The sequence below is a fragment of the Buceros rhinoceros genome, unplaced genomic scaffold, assembly GCF_000710305.1.
Source record: "Buceros rhinoceros silvestris isolate BGI_N320 unplaced genomic scaffold, ASM71030v1 scaffold20657, whole genome shotgun sequence".
NCBI classification, from domain to species: Eukaryota; Metazoa; Chordata; class Aves; order Bucerotiformes; family Bucerotidae; genus Buceros; species Buceros rhinoceros.
In genome coordinates this window covers 1-293 of record NW_010423007.1, presented here as the reverse complement: position 1 = coordinate 293, position 293 = coordinate 1, and the positions used below count along the sequence as shown (strand labels likewise).

General features: G+C 67.2%; 1 protein-coding gene across 1 annotated transcript in view; it reads left to right on the top strand.

The window, feature by feature from the left end:
* LOC104497071 (sodium/nucleoside cotransporter 2-like) overlaps window positions 1-288 on the top strand; it is a gene marked incomplete at both ends in the record, with an annotated part of 6,624 nt that extends 6,336 nt beyond the window's left edge. Inside the window, one exon of the mRNA XM_010140284.1 lies at window positions 220-288. Within this exon, the coding sequence (XP_010138586.1) occupies window positions 220-288 (69 nt within the window). The remainder of the gene's footprint in view (window positions 1-219) is intronic.
* Window positions 289-293: the final 5 nt, after the last annotated feature.

Here is a 293-nt window from a genome sequence, read left to right as displayed (position 1 = left end):
CGGCGGCCCGGGCTCCTGCTGTTAAAGCGTTAATTAGCCTCCTCAGACGAACGGGGAGCCGGGGGTGGAAGGTCAGAGCGATGAGACGATGCCGCTGGGCGGGCAGGGGAGGGCGAGGCTGGGTGCGAGGGTTCCCGTCAGCAGGCAGAAGTCCGCGACGTTGCACAACCCGCTCTGTTACGGCACGAGGTGCCCAAGCCCACGGTCTGCGCGTTGCAGATAGACGCGGCATCGCTGATGGCGGCCTCGGTGATGGCCGCGCCCTGCGCCCTCGCCATGTCCAAACTCGTCTC